At 39.7% G+C, this 17299-nt stretch overlaps 1 protein-coding gene across 3 annotated transcripts in view; it reads right to left on the bottom strand.

The window, feature by feature from the left end:
* tle2b (TLE family member 2, transcriptional corepressor b) overlaps positions 1-17299 on the bottom strand; it is a 102265-nt gene that overhangs the window by 65037 nt on the left and 19929 nt on the right. For all 3 annotated transcript variants that reach the window (XM_036586263.1, XM_036586264.1, XM_036586265.1), the window contains exons 2-3: positions 14171-14268; positions 13112-13175 (exon numbers count right to left, since the gene is read on the bottom strand). In XM_036586263.1, coding sequence (XP_036442156.1) covers positions 13112-13175; positions 14171-14268 — 162 coding nt within the window. The remainder of the gene's footprint in view (positions 1-13111; positions 13176-14170; positions 14269-17299) is intronic.

Raw genomic sequence — 17299 nt, 5'->3', positions numbered from 1 at the left:
ATTCTCCTATTTATTTAGCTTTTGTATTAGCAGGAAAGGTCATTAAAACAGTGAATTTTTGAAGTTATTCATCTTTATGTCTTCATTGTTAGTTTGTAAACGCACAAAACAATCTCAAGCTAAATTTAAAAGCTGATGGCTATATAAGAGTTATTCGATAGTGATTCATAATCCGAATAATCGATTATTCTTTTGAATAATCGATAGATTATTCAGCTTTCAATTAGTCATTTGGTGCAGCCCTAATATGTCCACACACATATGTTTATTCTAGAATGTCCCTTTACTTTTAACAAGGACTATTTGTAAAGCTGAATTTTGTATGACAAAAAAGACCAGAGATTCCTCCCATAATACTCACTATATGAGATTGTAACTATATAAAAACATATCAGAACAACACACAGATAAACTCATGTCAGTATATCTTTCTAACCCTAAACCTATTTGTATACATGCAGTAGCTTCTCTGACTTGGCAAAAATGACCCAAAACTAAATTTATTATCATTTCTCTCATACGTTAAATCTACAACCGTCAATCTGGTAAATATTACTGTCTTTCATGCTATCAGTAGCCGCTGTTAAGCCACAGATTTTTAGCTGGTTGCGAGGACCATGTGCCGAGACCGCAGCGTCATCTGTTGCATCTGCTGCAGCATGTGGGCTTGAATTTATGCTAGGCTACAGGCTAACCTCAAGAGAGTGACTGTTCCTCCCATAGTACTCTCTCATGTTCATCCTTTGACAAAAAAAACACCAACATTACTTTAGAATGTCAACACAGAGAGAGATGAGGAATTACTGAAACATCCCTGACTCAGCCATTCAGCTAAATGTGCTAACTATAGTGTGTTGTGCACTGTGTGTTGCATTATCTGCCCTTATTTATGGCATAAAGGTATGAAAAAACGACAAAACTAATAGAGAAGAATGTCGACTGGTAAACCAGATGAACCTGTATATCAGCCACTGCTAATGTTTCATCTATGTCTTGTGATATTGTAAAGCAATTAGCCACATAAGGCTGTGGTTTTCCCACAGCATGAAGAGGGTGAAGTCACTCAGCCTAGAGTGTTTACTGCATTAATAAACCGGTGAAAACCTGCCACAATAATATAATTGGTGAGTGTTCAGAGCTCAATTCAGAGCTCATAAAGAGACGATAGAACACATACACGTGCCAAAACAGAGTCAGAAATTTGTTTGCTGCACATACCAGAGATGGGGATTCGAGTCAGAGACTTGAGTCACATGTTGACATGACTTGTATTTCATCTAGCACATGTGCTTAACTGACCCGTAACCCCAGACTTAAGCTGTTAAGACTGCAGAAAAAAAACAGCAGAGTTTGAGAAATACTTCATCAGAGTTCAGACGACGTGACGATTCTGGTTGCTCAAAGGTGACGCAAGAGGCTACACTAACCTGGTAGCTAACGTTAGCATATGTGTTTAGGGTGATAGTGACGATTCTCTCCAACCAATCATTAGTCTGCTGTTTTTCCATGTCACTTTTGAGTATCTGTAGATTAGATGAGCCGGTAAAAAATAAAGCAGCGCTACGACTTGCAAAATTTCAGCCAGAGGAAAAAAAAAACCTGAACAAAACTGACTGAATTACAACCGCTGAGCTTAATGCAGTAAACAAATAAAACCTTTAGTTTCCAACCTTCTGTGTGTAAGTAAGGTTTACCTCACACGGTAAATGTGGTGTTTAAAGGAAAGACACAAAACTAGAAATAGACCAAAGACTCACATACCAGAGATTCGAATGAACTCGCATGAACTGATTTGTGAACATCTCTGGCACATATCAAGGAAGGCATGCAGGGAGAAGACAGTGGTTTCTTTCTGTTTCTCATTTCTTTGAATGAAAGAGATGCAGATATTGAGCTGAATAACAAGCCCCAGTTTGTCAACATGGCCCAATTCCTTCTGTCATTAAATAACAGATAATGAGATCATTTTGTATAAACACTGATCAGGCATAACATTATGAACACCTCCTTGTTTCTACGCTCATTGACCATTTTATCAGCTCCACTTCCTGTATAGGTGCACTTTGTAGTTCTACAGTTACAGACTGTAGTCCATCTGTTTCTCTGCATACTTTGTTAGCCCCCTTTTACCCTGTTCTTCAGTGGTCAGGACCACCATGGACCCTCACAGAGCAGGTACTATTTGGGTGGTGGATCTTTCTCAGCACCTCAGTAACACTGACGTGGTGGTGGTGTGTTAGTGTGAGTTGTGCTGGTACGAGTGGATCAGACACAGCAGTGCTGCTGGAGGTTTTAAACACTGTGTCCACTCTTTGTCCACTCAATTAGACACTCCTACTTTGTCAGTCCACCTTGTACATGTAAAGTCAGAGACGACAGCTCATCTGCTGCTGCACAGTTTGTGCTGGTCATCCTCAAGTCCTTCATCAGTGGTCAGAGGACGCTGCCCACAGGACGCTGCCCTCAGGACGCTGTTGGCTGGATATTTTTGGTTGGTGGACTATTCTCAGTCCAGCAGTGACACTGAGGTGTTTAAAACCTCCAGCAGCACTGCTGTGTCTGATCCACTCAGACCAGCACAACACACACAAACACACCACCACCACATCAGTGTCACTGCAGTGCTGAGAATGATCCACCTCCCAAATAGCACCTGCTCTGTGAGGGTCCATGGGGGTCCTGACCACTGAAGTAAAAGGGGGCTAACAAAGTATGCAGAGAAACAGATGGACTACAGTCTGTAACTGTAGAACTACAAAGTGCTCCTATATAGTAAGTGGAGCTGATAAAATGGACAATGAGTGTAGAAACAAGGAGGTGGTCACAATGTTATGCATGATCAGCGTACATCAGTCATTTACCATTGTTGTGTTATTTAAAACCTTTGTGGTTTTTAAGTAAAACATGTAAATATAAGTTAGTTTTAATAATGTACACATCACATGCATACATTCAGTTATGTGCACCTAAACGTTTGCCTGGTCCTACAGGTCTGAATGAGTTAGATATTTAGATTACCGTTTGGTACTCATAACAGAAGAGAAGACAGCAAAGTAAATCAAATGCAACAATAGAGACAGCAGCACAGTAAACAACCCTGACACCTATTTACACTTCTGAATGCAGTAATATGTTGCTGAATTAACAATCACTTAAATTAATTGTCATTGTTAGTTGGTTTAGTGTAGGCGTCAGCACACGTCTTTGAATGATAAACACCAATTTCATCATAATTACTCATACTGTGCTCTATTGATGGCAAAACATGAACAGTTGATTGCTATGTTTATATAAATCGTTTAAAAAGTGCGAGTCTACCTGTGGTCTTTCTGCAGAGGTGGAAAATAACAGATAAACATGCAGATATTTAGACAGACAGTTAACTGTTTAAGCCAAGAGATTCCAACCAACAACGAGTCTCAGCAGCAAATTTCCTTTTAAAGGGAGGAATCGAAATGTAACCTGTACCACATTTGTGTTTGTAAACAGAAGAAATATTTTATTACTATAAGAATGAAAAGTTACTGTTATGTGTACAGTCGTGTTTTGTGGAAAGAAAAAAAACATACTTAACATCTCTTTTTTTCCATTTCTTGACTACGAAGCAAACAAAAAAGGTTGGTTACCAGGAAAGAATGCATTTGTTGTAAGCACTGCTGTAATGATTTGATTGCATTCAGCCACAAGAGCATTAGTGAGGTCTGGTACAGATGCTAGACAATTAGTCCTGGATAACTCCAGTGCATCCTAAAGGTACTGGATGGAGCTCCATCACTCCAGAGAACGCGGTTCCACCGCTCCACGGCCCAGTGGTTGGGGGCGGGGCTTACTCCTTCAACCATGGCTGGACTGGAGCTTGTTTTCAGACCATGAGTTTCATGATGTGGACTAGCCCAGCCCAACCGCCACATACATAGCGTCACGGTAAAGAAATACTAGGCCTCTCTCTCTCTCTCTCTCTCTCTCATTTCATACCAACTGAATGAGTAACTAACAGTATGTAGCGTGTGGTTTAATATTGTTACTTTAGTCATACGGAAGATGCACATTCCAGAGCGATGTCCGTAATAACTGCCACGTTTGTTCCCTAATTATGCAGAGATATAAGTGGAAATTTTCTAATATGCAAGTACAACATTTTGGGTCTTACTTTGCCTGGATGCCACTGGTTTGTGTGTGTTTTGTTGTCTGTATTTATTCCCGTATAGAGTGGCGCACTGGTGTCGCATGGGCTTTGGTCTCAGTCTGAGGGAGGTGGGGTGGAGCTAAGGTTTTTTCCAGGATAATGGCAGCATGATGTCACAAAACGGCCATGTGTATGTATTTCTTTGTGTTTTTTTTCTTGGTTGTTGTTGTTTCCATTATTACTGGTGTAATTCTTGTTGTTATTGCAGTTGCTGTGTGATAATTAACAATGGAGCAAATGGAAACTGTGATTGGTTGATGTAGATGATTGACCCTTGTTGATTAGTTCGTTTAAATTTTAATTTCTTTCTCTTATTTATTATTTATATGCTACACTGACATGATCAAGGCGGCCAGCATGTGATAAAATGAAAACTGGCGAAAGCTTTTATCTTATATGTGCCGTAATCATAACAGTCAATATGCTACAAACTAATGCTAGTCACTGCACACTTGCTTGAAATGGAAAATAAGAAAAAGAAACTAAGTCAGTTTCATCCAATCTCTGCCCACTGTACAAGACAATCAGCAAACCAGGGCTGCACCAGTCGAGGTGGGGGCTGCTGGTTTAACCTAAACTACTGCTGATATACACTTGGATGTAACAGTTATAATTTATCTGAGCATTCCTGTGCTTATCTGCATGAGTTTACAAAATAGCTCACAGTAACTGACCCAAAACACTACCGGCCCACCAGGAATACCCCCAGCTCTCCCAATTAGCCACTCTAGCATTGCCTCTAACTGATGTCGGCATTAAGCATGGTGAACTAAGCCTTGTGCGTGGCTTCTCTAGAGCGTCCCCTTGTGTTGATCAATGTGTGAACACTCGTGTCAGCAGTGGGTCACCCTTAAGTAACTCAGTTTACTAATAAAAAGGGAGTTCACAAACTGTTGGACAGTTTTTGGACAGTTGGGTCCCATCAGCTTCGGACAAACATTTCAAGCTCTGACTGAGAGAGATGGACAGGGCTGGACTGTGACTGGGCGTTTGTGCTGGGTATCAGTGTATCAGTGTATGTGGCACTGAGAATTTTTAGGGGCTCGTAATGATTTAACATGCTGCTGCTCCCCCGCTCCTGCTCACAGTTATATAATCTCCCTAGCGTGTCGCTGCATTCTCTTTCTCCTCTGTACGTGTGTGTGTGTGTGTGTGTGTGTGTGTGTGTGTGTGTGCTGTGAGTCTGGAGCAGATTGCACACGGCATGTGGCGGATGTAGCGGGATTCGGCACGGCTGAGATTCGGCTAAGCCTGTCCTCCTGCCGACGTCGCAGTGCATGCATGCGCGTGTGTTTGTATGTGAGTGAGTGTGTGCGTGTGTGCGTGTGTGTATGGGGTCTTCCCAGTCTAATGAGGGGCAGCGTGTGTGTTGAGTGTCCCCCAGTTCAACTCAGCAGCTGTTTGCTGTCCGGCTCTTGTGCACACACCCTGCTGCGATGCTGGATACTCATCACTCGCTGTGTGTGTGCGCGTGTGTGTGTGTGTGTCTCGTGTGTGTGTGACCACTCTACAGGGCTCAGCTTTGATCTTCCCTGCTCATTCAGACACATTGATTTGTTCAATCGGATTTGTACAGGCATTTCAGTGAGCCAACACTAATAAAAACAGTATAGGTCCTCCTCCACCATTGCCCTTTTTTTCTATTTCTCTGTATTATTTATCTCTCCTAACCAATACAATACCATTCTGCTCAGAACTATTACTAATATATAGCACTAATTCAATAAACAGTGTACATCCATTCAAAACAATTTCAACCCCCCGGGATATCAGATTCTATACAGTGGAAACGATACATGCTGCTTGTCTCGATGCAGTCTGAAAGAGGCTAGACCAGGGGTCGGCAACATGCGGCTCTTCTACTGCCCTGTTACGGCTCCACGGCAGAATTAGATTTTTAGGTAAAAAATAAAATAATCCTCCTTAAAATAAAGTAAAAGAAAGCTCTGCTGATCGTTCTAACACAGTTTTAACAATAAATGATCTTAAACGGTGGAATTAATGTATAACTGCTAATTCACCCTTTAACCCTGAGGGTTGGCGCGCAGACTGCTGGTCACCACAGCAACACAGATAACTCGCCTTGCTAGTAGCTAACGAAAAGACAAAGAGAAATATTTAAGACAAACGATATCGATAATTTGGAGACAAATTCAACAGGCGTCCGAATGGAACTGCTGCACCATTTAAGGTGGAACGGGAAAATTCAAATCTGAGAAGAAGCTGGCGAATGAGAATGACTTCAGCCACATAAAAAAATTTAACGCTGAGAGACAATTTACAAGAAACAATTCCACTTTTGGAAAAGTTTCCTGCCGGAGATGCGAGAAAAGTGGCTATAGCTGAGCTAAAGCTTAAAGCAGAGCAGAGTAAGGCTGCATTTTCGTTTATATTAAATTGGTTAGCCTATACTAGTACATCAGCACATACTGAGACATATTTACAGTCAAGATGGTTCAATGGACATAGAATGTTGTGGCTCCCAAAGTGGTTTGATTCTTGCTGTAAGGACAAAATGGCTCTTCTTAACATTTGGGTTGCCGACCCTTGGCACCTCCAACTTTACTGTCGCATTTAGCAATGACGTTATAATGCACACTTACAAGCTTAATGCTGCCTTCAGAGAATGCCTAATGATTTCTGGGCAGAGAAAGGGACTTGAGTCGCACTTAAATTGCATGTTGACTGACTAACGACTCGACTCACACTTGAAAACCAACCTTAAAAATGCGGTAAATAAATGAAAACTTTCATTTTCCAACCTTATGTGTGACTTGTCTGTCAGTTTTGCTACATAGTCATTACTACAATGCTCACAGCTGCCCCAAGTTTCATATGGATTCAAATAATAAGCCTTTCCTTATAGAAAAACCTTAGTTTGATGGGCAGAATAAGGCTAAAACAACTTGAAACAGTCGGGTAGCATACAGTGTATGACACCAGCATTAGCATTAGTGAATCTAGCTAAAATGTCAGTAAACTGCCGATAACATTTCTATAACTTAGACTTACTAAAGCTGGATTAGCTATTAAGCTAGGTAACATAACTGCTATACAAACTACAGACTACCTACAGTTGTTCATGCATGTAGTGCTTCAGTTCTGTCCTGCAGACTGACAGTTCTATAATGAAAGGCTCCTTATTTAAAGCCATATTGGTAATCAAGACTGTAATTTTGTAAAATTCTGTCATTTTTAGGTAATTTTTATTTAACAGAATTTGCAATAGCAACACTTCTTTCAATCTTAGGTTTTGGCTGGAAACAAAAAGGCTAAGATCATGTCAAGGTAAGTTTTTTTTCTTTGTGGTATCTATGCAGGTACAGTCAGGCAAGCTCTCCCATTGGTTAGGACTTCAGGAGCTGGCCAGAAGGCGTAACATGTTAGATTAACTACTATTTTATTGTAAACTGACAGTGGAATCAACATTGGCTAAAAAATATAATATAAACAAAAACTTAGACTTAATGTTACTTTGCTCTGCTTTAAGCTTTATCTCAGTTATAGCTGCTTTTCTCACATCTCTGGCAGGAAACTTTTCCTCAAAAGTAGAACATTGTCTTGTAAAATGTCTTTTAACGTTTGACTTTTTACGAAGCTGAAGTCAGCTTCTCATTCGCCAGCTTCTTGCTCAAATTTTACGGTCCCTCCTTAAATGGTGCCTGAGGTGCCAGAATGCAGCTAAATATGTAACTAACTGTTGCACCATTTAAGGTGGAACAGGAAAATTTGGGTGAAAAAGGGTGAATTAGCAGTTATACAGTAATTCCAGCGTTTAAGACCATTTATTGTTAAAGCAGCGTTTGAACGATCAGCAGATTTTACTGCAAAGGAGGATTATTTTATTTTTACCTAAAAATCTAATTCTGCTGTGGAGCGGCAACAGGAGAGTAAAAGAGCTGCATGTTGCTGACCCTTGGCCCAAACTGAAGGCCTAGCTCTAATAGCCCCAGTTCACTACTGCTGGCCAATTTGACTCACAACACATTGTAATTTATATATATATATTTAGTACATTGGTTAACAGTGCAGACTACTACTTCTGCATTTAATTCATCTGCGGCACACCTGATTTCATTTAATGAAGAACTGTTTTAGCCAAACTAAGTATTGGATCATAACTGTAAACACTGGGCTTCCTTGAGGAGAATTAAAGTATGGACAAAGGTCATTTCTGGTGTGATTTTGAGCTTTGATGACATCTGTAAAAGCCGCTGCATTTAAAAAACATGTTCACAAACGAGTTTATCTGAATAAAGCAAGCATGAATATCAGTTGATAACTGCAGTTCGCTAACATAAACAAGCCAAAATGGCAGAGTAACTGTACCAGCTCCTACTCAGGTAAGAACACTAAGGGAGCTGAAAGAACTCAGGTGTGTTGTTGATCATACAAAACACATCTGTATAGACTCCAAACACAAACCGGAGTGATTAAAATATGATGCAAACTGCAGAAAATCAGTCCAGCCCAATCCTCTCTGAGCACTACCTGGAGAAGACAAAGCAGAAGCCTCAGAATCCACAGAGAGGTTTACATGCGACGTGCTCAGGAGAATTCTGTCAGAATACGACCATCAGTAAACTGTAAATAACAGCAGTCAAGCAGTTACGGCCAAATGATCATAGAACTCAACTGCAGCCAGTCTACTGATGAATTCATGGATGAAAAGTATCGGGTATGAAAAGCACACAAAGCCAGACAGTTTTAATCTTGAGCTTAAACAGACGTCCACACACATACACGGTGGCACACTACTCAAATGTTTACTGAAGAGTAGTAGTTTTAAAATTACTCTTATTCTCTTTGCCCTTCCATTTGCTCTCTCTCTTCCTTCGTTTTAGCCCCCATTCATTATTTCATCCCTCTCTATCTCTCTCTCTCTCACTCTTTTCCCCTTTTCACTCTGTCTATCTGTTTTTTCCCTTTCCTTTTTTACTGCTCTGTTTTGAAAACCCATCTCTCTCTCTCTCTCCCTGTCTCTCTCTCTCTCTCTGTGTCTCTCTCTCTCTCACTCTCTGTAGGCGTGAGGGCAATCTGTGGCAGTAATGTTCCTGGAGAGAGCAGAGTGTGTCAGTGTGAATCAGACAGATGAGCTGGGGAGGGGAGTTAGAGCGGCGAGCGGTGCATTAATCCCCCCTCCACTCCTCCTCTGTCTCTCTCTATCTCTTTCTATCTCTCTCTTCTTCTATCTATCCCTCTATCCGTGACTGCCCCAGGGGCCCTGCCTGCACACAGAGAAGAGTGGTCCAATGACCACGCATACCACCTTCACTAAAAGCAACAGCCTGACCCCGCACCTATCACACACACACACACACACACACAGTCCTCCCTTCATGCCAACACAGTCATCTGCATCTCCGTTCATGAAACACACAGTAATTCTGTAGACAAGAGGGTGTAATGATTCACAACATTCATTATTCCATTAGATACGATACAGTGGTGTCTCGATGCATTGTTTGTATACAGCATTAATAACCTATGGCCACAATGTACCTTATGTTAAAAAGCCCTTATCATGAAAAAATGAATTTTCCTCATTTTCTTGAAATAAAAGAGACCGATTTAGTTTCAAAGCATACTGTTCAGTCCATTGAGTCCATATATGAAAAGAAAACTGCAAAAACAGTCCACATAACATTAACAGGAGTGTCAGTCTGGACTGCTTTTTGAATGAAGCACAATCCAGGTCAGCCAATCAGAACAGAGCTCATTTCCATATTTCAGTCTAAAAGGCACAGTAGCAAAAACAGCCTGTTTCATTGTAAGGAGAAAATAGTCACATACAAACTGTGTTTTTTTTTTTTAAATAATAAAAAAAAAAAAAATCTGAAAACTAAACATCTGACAGAACATTCTGCTGACCACTGCATTACGCTCCCATTATTGGTAGCAGGACTGTTCACTAGCAAAATGGAATTAAAGTATGAACATGCTCGGAAGCTCTGCACACCTATAATATTGTTATAATATATATTTATTTATTTAATTATTTAAGCCTTTGTGAGTCTTTGCGAGACTTTGTGATTTCAGAGGCTTGACCGTTGAGAAGTCACAGTATAGCTTCACACACAGCAATACATACTGGAGCCTGAACATATACAGCGGTATATACTGTAGCCTGAACACACACTGAAATACATACTGTAGCCTGAACACACACTGAAATACATACTGTAGCCTGAACACACCCTGAAATACATACTGTAGGCTGAACACACCCTGAAATACATACTGTAGCCTGAACACACACTGAAATACATACTGTAGCCTGAACACACCCTGAAATACATACTGTAGCCTGAACACACCCTGAGATACATACTGTAGCCTGAACACACACTGAAATACATACTGTAGCCTGAACACACCCTGAAATACATACTGTAGCCTGAACACACCCTGAGATACATACTGTAGCCTGAATACACAGCAATACATAGTTGAGGCTGAACACAATGCTATACATACGGTAGCCTGAACCCACACTGTAATTTATGTCCATTTAAGCTTTTCACAATCTAAACTTTGACATTGTTCTGTATGTTTACTCCTTCCAAAAAAAAAAGTGTCCTTTCTTGCCATTTCCGATCATTTCCAGTGTCCAAAACTTAGTAAGTAATGGCCATATCTTGTCCATATAAGACTAGCCGGTTGAATAACAGCCACTGATGTGACTGTAGTGAGTTCTGAGGGATCAATATGGCTGTACAGCTTCATATAGCCCACAGTCTAATACACCATCGCAAATGAGGTCGAAGAACTATTTCATGCCCATCACCAAATAAATCATCCACTAAAAGGGGGGAAAGAACATTCAGTTCACAGTCTGTGGCATAAGGAGATGTGTGTGTTGAGGGGAGTGGGGTATTGGGGGGGAGGTGAGAGATGAATTATAAATGCATGAAAATAAAGGCGATGGCTGTCGAAACAAGTCTTGGTGTACATGACAGGTTTAACTGGCTAAATATAGCCTGCTGGGCTAGCTGCTCTCCGAGAGCGCCCAGTCGTTGTTGCTTCACATTATTTACGTGTCTGTGCTTGCGCCCTCGATCTTGCTCTGTCGCTTTTTTCCCCCTCACTCTATCCATCCATCTCTCTCTCTCTCTCACTGTCTGTCCCTCTGTCTTTTCCCTCTCTCGTCCTTCGCCTCTCACACACTCTCACTCTCTTTCCATCTCTCACTCCCCCTGACCTCTCTCCCTCCCTCCCTCTTTCCGTCGCTCTTCCTCGCCACTCTCTCTCTCTTTTCTTCACTCACTCCTATTCTCTTTCTCTCCTCTCTCTCTTATTCCTACTCTCTCTCCTCTTATTCGTCTCACCCTCCCTCACCTCAATCTCTTTTTTCTCTTTTTTTTTCCTCTCTTCTGCTCTCCACCCCATTCCATATCAGACTGAGTGAGCACACACTACAGTCGCTAGTACTCACACATCTGAACCAAAGCCAGCTTTAACCCCCTTGATCCTGCATGCCGTATACACCTCAATAAGACTCGTTTTCTGTTTAATTATTTCTCACTCGTAGCTCAAACAAGCAGAGAAATTCTGTCTGAAGTGCAGATTCAGTTCAATTGATACTGCATTTGTGTTTGTATATAGAAAAGGAGATATTTTATTATGATTTGAGTTTGATTACAGGTTATTGTTTGTGTGTTTTTTGACGTAAATGTGTCATTACAGTATGTAAATGCAGTGAACTGTATAATTACAGATCGACACATAATCGCTGTCAAAACGAAACCTTGCATCTTCATCTTCTTTAGATTTTTTTTTAAAGATGCCAACTGCCTATTACAATGTGCCAAAATCTAATGATGAATGGGCCCAAAGAAATGGTACTTAGAATCAACTAATGTTAATTTAAATTACATAGAAAGTTGTTCTGCTGTAAAGTTTTTTGGAGATACAAAGTTACATAACTATACAGAACTAGATCTGCATTCCTGAAGGAAATACAGCACTTGTGACGCAAGAAAAGTTCGTAAAACAATATTTCTAAGGAATGAGTGATAAATAAAAAACTTTTTTTAAAAGAAAAGAACTTATGAAAATAGCACATCTCACTGAAATGATCAAACATAAAATGGTGTTTAAACAGAGTCTGTTTGAGCTGTATTAACTGCATTAAGATAAGAAAAAGAAAATAAATAACAAGAAAGAAAGAAAGAAAAAGAAAAAAAAGGACAGAAAGAAAAGAAACAAAAGAAAGAGAGGAAAAGAAAGATGGAGAGACAGAAAGAAAGAAAGAAAGAAAGAAAGAAAGAAAAGGACAGAAAGAAAAGAAATAAAAGAAAGATAGAAAAAGAAACAAAAGAATGAGAGGAAAAGAAAGATGGAGAGAAAGAAAGGAAGAAAGAAAGAAAAGAAATAAAAGAAAGAAAACGTGATTGTAAAGCCATAAAAAGGCTGAAAAGGGGAGCTATGTACAGTACACGCACTTTGAAGCTCCACCAATCAGCTTGAAGCACACTATGACATCATCACATTCCACAATTGTCACATTTTCCACCATACAAACAAATCTACTTAAAATATCTGAAATATTTTAAAAAGTATAAAAGTTATCATAATGAACACAAGCAGTATCACACCTCACTGAAGTGATCTAGAAAATGGAGTTTGAATGGTCTGTTAAGCGTTTTGAACTGTAAACTGTTTTCTAAAGAGAAGAAAAAAGAAGAGAAAAAAAAATAGGGATAACAATACAAAGCAGAATTATGTAACGTAAACTAAAGGTAAAGCAAAAGGACAGTAACACCTCTAGATTTCTAGCTAAAGCCTGAAAACCAGTCTCTGTTCAGGTGAACCCGCTGCCAAAGTCCCCAGCGAGACTTCTGACTTGACCCATTAACAGGCTTTAAAAGTCCTAATAGAGCAGATTGCCCACGTCAGATATGACTAAGCTCGGCCAGCACTCACCATGATGTAATGTCTCTGCATCTCCGTCTTCTCACTGGCCAGCTTCTCACACTCCAGCTTCAGACTGTGAATTTAAAGGATAGAACAATCAAAATCGTCAGTATATAAAAACAGATAAATAAAATTTAATTTCAGCTCCAGCCAATTCTGACAAACAAGGAAAATCAACAATAGCCTAAAACACCTGATTCACTACAGCAACAATGAAGCACATTGCTGAGAACAGATTAGTCTGAGAACACTTTATTAGCATGATTTATTTAGCAGGGCCAGCTTTAAATAGAGCTTTAACCCCTTATAATCCCAGCCTTGTTACATCCTAAGGCTTATTATACACTAACTACATGGACTACAATGCAGACTGGAGTTATTCTTAGGTCAGAAGCGTGTAATAAACGTTTGGATGTGCCGGAGGCTCCTGGCCACTTAAGAGGTTTTAATTGTCATTTTTTTGACCAAACCTGGATTACAGCCCGAGAACACTCTCTGGCCGGGTCCAGCCCGACCCCCGAGCACCAACTTCAGTCTCAACAAAACTGACTGTGGACTGTAAACTGTACTCAACACAATTCTGACTCACGATGACCCAAAACTGAGCACCACCTCCCAAAGAATTAATACAATATACCACTTAAATTATGTTTTAGCAACAATGATAACAACACTTTCAGATATTATTATTAAACAAAATAAAACTGAACAGTCTACTTAGCAATTATCTAAAAAGTTCCACTTCTATGTATATTTATCTATCAATGCCTTCTAATGACATCATCAAAGTTTTTAGTCTGGATGAAAACCTTAGACTTAAGTAACTCCAGTGTGCCAGATTCAAAACTGTTTGAGGCGTTGAAAGTAATCAGTGAGAATAAAGTACTGAGAAAAAACTAAAGCAGGGTAAATGCAGGCCAAAATCTGTTGAAGGTGGGAGACGAGCTAGAAGCAACCTGAACGTGAAACCTGCATTTCTGACGTGAACAGTCAGGTCCCACTGTGTTCCGGCAAATGTTTCAGCTCTAGTGCTAAAGCCAAACAGCAGGTTCAGAAGCTGCAGCTGACCTGTGGTACTGAGCCTGGAGGAACTGGAACTCCTCCTTAATACGGTCCAGTGTCTCCAGCACGGTGAACTTGAAGGACTGTCCAGGCTGCAGAGGGACCTAAAAGAGAGCAAATCATACTGGTCAAAAAAAGCTAGTCTATGGGGGACATGCGCTGCCTACGTGAAATTATGTGGGGGGTCTCGGAAACTGTGACAAAAGGCAGAGAGTCTACATTACTGATGACACATTTTTGAGAATGACTTCTCCAAAGCTAAACAGAGACACTTGTTGTTTCATTTCATTATAGTTATGTCAGTATGTACATATATATATATATATATATATATATACATATAGACAATGTATGCACCAAATCTGAGTCGCTTCATGTGTTCCTGAGAGGTGCAGTGGACTAAGCAGTCACCCCAACAGGAGGTTGTGAGTTTAAGCCCCAGCGACGCCACAGCCATCACAGCCAACAAGTGTGTACCTAAGACGGAAAATGTCTAGTAGGATTGTGTGATGGAAAGAGTCCTGGCTAGTGGAGACCTATAGTGGACTATAAAAAACAAGTTCATTTTATTTACTGGACTGAGATGCAGACCTAAAAAATGAAGAGAACTTTTGACTCAACTAAGAAGTTTGAGTTGTGTGAACTCTTGTGTCCTCAAGTCACAACTCAAAAAAACCCCAAAAAAAGCATGTAATCAGTTACTAAATCATTTTGAGTTGAGCTGACCACTCATTTTTAACAGTGTATATATATATATATATATATATATAGCCATTTTTTTCACATAGGTAAATATGCATCAAATGCAACAATGAATCAGTGACCCGCTTATCATTTTCATTTATAGTAATTTCCTTATTCCTCGTCACATTTAGCATTATCAAAGTTATCTCAAATACTTATAGTAACATGCAGACCAGACAAAAAATTGATTTTATTTCAGTGACAATGGAACAAAATGTGCCCCTATAAAGGGCAAGAAACTGATATATTGAATATTTATCATAAATACACTACATAGTTTCTGTTAATAATATTGTTTGTATTTTTTACCTATGTTAGCTTGAAAAAGCCAACTTACCATTTGTTTTCGTCTTCTTCTTATTATTATATACTCAGAAATTTGCCGCACTGCTCCTCCTACAGCTTTGGCATTAGAACCACAAAACTCTGCAGGATGGTAGAGTCTATACCCGAATAGGCTGCATGTGCTTTTTTAATTCAACTTGCACTTATATAATACAAAATGCTTATACCTCTACGTCTTATTCCACCACAGTCAGTACACTCTGTAGCCAAATGTTTTTGGACACTCCTCTTATGTCACCGTCATACAAGTATTCTAGCAACACCATAGCAACCACCTGGGATACAACAACAACAGCCTAGCAACAGCTCAGCATCCATCTAACAACCACCAAATAACGCCCTAAAAACAAGCTGGAAAACCATAGCAACCTTGTCGCAACATCATAGCAGATACCTGGTATTACTATATAAACCCAGTTAGGTTACTTAATTAAACTCGTCAGCAGTTTCAGTCTTTGATGTGTTATTAGCTGGCTTCACCAACCCAACTTAAAGTTTATTCACAAACTTTTCTCTTTCTAAAAATTATCTGCAAGTCATGAGATAAATGACAATACAGTAAGTCTGACTGCAAGTGTTTTACATCTAGTTTTACGTCTGAAATATCGGTCCCCTTCACTTCTGTATGCACTTGCATATGTGACAGACTGTATAAGGCTCAAAGGGCTCAGACAGAACCATACAGTACTCTCTAGCGGCCTGAAAGTAAAAACTAAAAAAAGAAATGGGTTAAAAAGCAAGTTTGTGCTTGTACACCAAAGACCACTCTGAACCAGAGTAAGTGTGATTGCTGGAGGCTCTTAAAATTGCTTCAGTTTTCTCGTTATAAAAAAGTGATGGGCTTAGGTAGCACATGCCATTGCAGAGACTCCACAGCTCATCAGTGTAAAGAAACACTACACACATGCTTTTGATCCAGATCTCAGACACATAATAGCTGCTGATCTAACACCTTTCCAGCCTTACAATCTTAAATGGTCCAAAACTTTTTTTTAACTAAGATAGTTTGATGTGCTATGTAAACAAGTTTTAAGATGTACAGTTCCATACAGCTCATATGGAAACTATAAACTAAACTAACTGCCTGTGTTGAATTCCTCATGGTTGTGATGATGAGTTTTTCAGACCGTCATATGTCTTTAGGTATTTCTGTCACTCACACAGGCTCAAAATGAAGGTCCAGTTCAACATTTAGATCTCAAAATCAATTTTGTACTGAACATACAATAACAAAAGTAGATACTTCTTACATCCATTTACATTCTTAACACGTACATCCTCAGAAGACGAGTCCTTAAACGTCTCTTTAAATACTCTTTCAACGCATTTGTAATCATCACATTCATCCTCTCGGGGAAGGGGTCCAAAGCGGAACCCACGTTATAAAAACACTCTTCCGCACGTTGCATGCAATTACACATTTCCACCAGAGAGGTCTCCAAATCCCCAAAACATACATAGTATAGCTTTAACAAATTGAAAAAAAAAAACATTACATTTTTATGGCACATTTTATGTTTTTGCCCAATTTACTAAACCCTGTAAATAAACAGAAAAATGTCATATTTAAGTGTGTTCTCTGCACAGAATGTGTTACTTTCCCTTAGAAAACTGACAATACGTCATTTGATCAGGGTGTTCAAACTTTGCGACTGTACATAGTTGCGTTCAGGAGTATATAGTGTTGCTGCTGCAGACAGTCTATAGGTGAGTTGCTGGAGCTGAAAACAATTAAACATTGTGCTGTTTCTGGCTATCGAGAATCAAATGCATCATAACAGCATTCAAAAGGATTCAGACCCAAAAGGAGTGGCAAAGTTTATTTTTTCTGACATCTCTGAGGATTTTAATCTGAACTTCTTGAAGAATTTGGCCCACATTTCAGTCCAGACTACTTCTGGAACATGGTGTGCTTCGTTTTGCTTACAAACGCATCAGCCATTTAGAACAGAGTTCATTTACATATATCAGCCAGTTTACTTCTGAAGGATAAGCAGAGGCTGGAAAATGTTCATGTAAACAAATTAGGACTGTTTTTGGTGCATA

The sequence above is a fragment of the Colossoma macropomum genome, unplaced genomic scaffold (genome assembly GCF_904425465.1).
Source record: "Colossoma macropomum unplaced genomic scaffold, Colossoma_macropomum, whole genome shotgun sequence".
In the NCBI taxonomy this organism is placed as follows: Eukaryota; Metazoa; Chordata; class Actinopteri; order Characiformes; family Serrasalmidae; genus Colossoma; species Colossoma macropomum.
This window is presented reverse-complemented; position numbering and strand designations above follow the sequence as displayed.